This window comes from Camelina sativa, chromosome 8 (assembly GCF_000633955.1).
Source record: "Camelina sativa cultivar DH55 chromosome 8, Cs, whole genome shotgun sequence".
Classification (NCBI taxonomy): Eukaryota; Viridiplantae; Streptophyta; class Magnoliopsida; order Brassicales; family Brassicaceae; genus Camelina; species Camelina sativa.
In genome coordinates this window covers 5,871,847-5,873,373 of record NC_025692.1, presented here as the reverse complement: position 1 = coordinate 5,873,373, position 1,527 = coordinate 5,871,847, and the positions used below count along the sequence as shown (strand labels likewise).

Sequence of the window (1,527 nt, the reverse complement as noted above, 5' to 3'; positions counted from 1 at the left end):
CAGATATTATAGCCACATCTTCCGGTACAAACGTAGCCGTAAGTTGGACCATATCCCAGGAATTGGAACTCCTGTCAATAAGATTTGTAACGCGGAGCATAGATCAAAAGGTAACCCTGTACATAGTGCTGGTCTCGGGGATTGAGCAGGGATCCATGGGTCAGTCCATACAGAGATGGCCGCACCAGATCCTATCCGTTTAATAAGTCCTTTATTAACCAGAGAGCGAGCAGAAACTATACTTCGCCACCCATAAGACGGCGAATACGATTTAATTGGATCCAATGGATCAGAATGTCGATAGTAGCGTCCTTTAAACACCCGTGCAAAAAGTGAATCCGGAACAGTGATTAAACGCCAAAGCTGCTTTGCCAACAGAGCGGTGTTATAATCATCCAGACACCGAAAACCCATACCCCCTGCATCTTTAGCATGACACAGCTTATCTCACGCTACCCAATGTAACCCGCTGATTTGTAGGTTTTGACCGCATTTATATAATTTTTGTAGTTAATTCAAATTATATATTAGTTCATATAGTTTTAAGTACACTCGAAAGTTTTGGATAGAAATACGATAAAGCAAGTAAGTTCACGGGGGAATTGGCCGTTTTCCCTCGTATAGTCTTAAGTAAGGGGAGAGAGAGACGTGTGATCGTGAATTATGCGTGAACCTGTTGACTTGAGCTTGACGACCACTCCCTCCAAGCTTTTGGGGAAGCGAATCCGAGAGAAAATTAAGTGTCCAGAAAAAAACAAAAACAAAAAAGCGAAAAAGCGGCGTGGAAATTGTAATTTCTTCGCTGAGGAGGCAACAAAGCCAAAACAGCAAATACACCCAATTCCTCCTCTCACCACCACTACTCCTGTCACTCATCCTTCTTCTTTGACCATGCCGTACGGTGAAATCGGCGACGATTTTGGCTCACACTCACTCGACTGTGACGCCGATGCTTCTTCCGACATTCACCTCTCTTCTTCTTCTTCTTCTTCTTCTTCTTCCTCTTTCTCTTCGTCTTCTTCTTCTTCTTCTTCGTCTTTGTTCTCCGCGTCTGGTGCTTGCACGGATGACCTCTCGGCGAAGATGGAGAAAGACCCTAGGAAAATCGCCAGGAGGTTTGATTTTTTTTCTCTTCGATTTTCTTCTCTCTTTTGCGAATACCTTTCGGAGTTTGCGTTTGTTTGTTTCCTCGCTCGCTTGCTTACACGATTCTGTACCGATGGTGTTCGTCCTCTGTTTTTTTTTTTTTTTTTTTTTTTTTGTGTGTGAAAGGTTTGAGTCTAGATAGTGTTTTTTTTTTAAATCGATTCTGTTTGTTGTATCTGTTGTAGCTGCAAGTCTGTAGCTGAGTTATAAGTTTATCGGATCGTTAATTAATTTGGATTTTGCTTTAATGTCTTGGTAATGGAGTTTTAGGGATTGATCGAATATGTTGTTTATATGACAGACGAGTTTTTTTTTTTTTTTTTTTTTTTTTTTTTTTTTTTTTTTTTTTTTTTTTTTTTTTTTTTTTTTTTTTTTTTTTTT

General features: G+C 39.9%; 1 protein-coding gene across 1 annotated transcript in view; it reads left to right on the top strand.

The window, feature by feature from the left end:
- The window catches only part of LOC104709242 (dicer-like protein 4), a 14,167-nt gene continuing 13,303 nt past the window's right edge, over positions 664 to 1,527 (top strand). The window contains exon 1 of the mRNA XM_019228359.1: positions 664 to 1,115. Within this exon, the coding sequence (XP_019083904.1) occupies positions 664 to 1,115 (452 nt within the window). The remainder of the gene's footprint in view (positions 1,116 to 1,527) is intronic.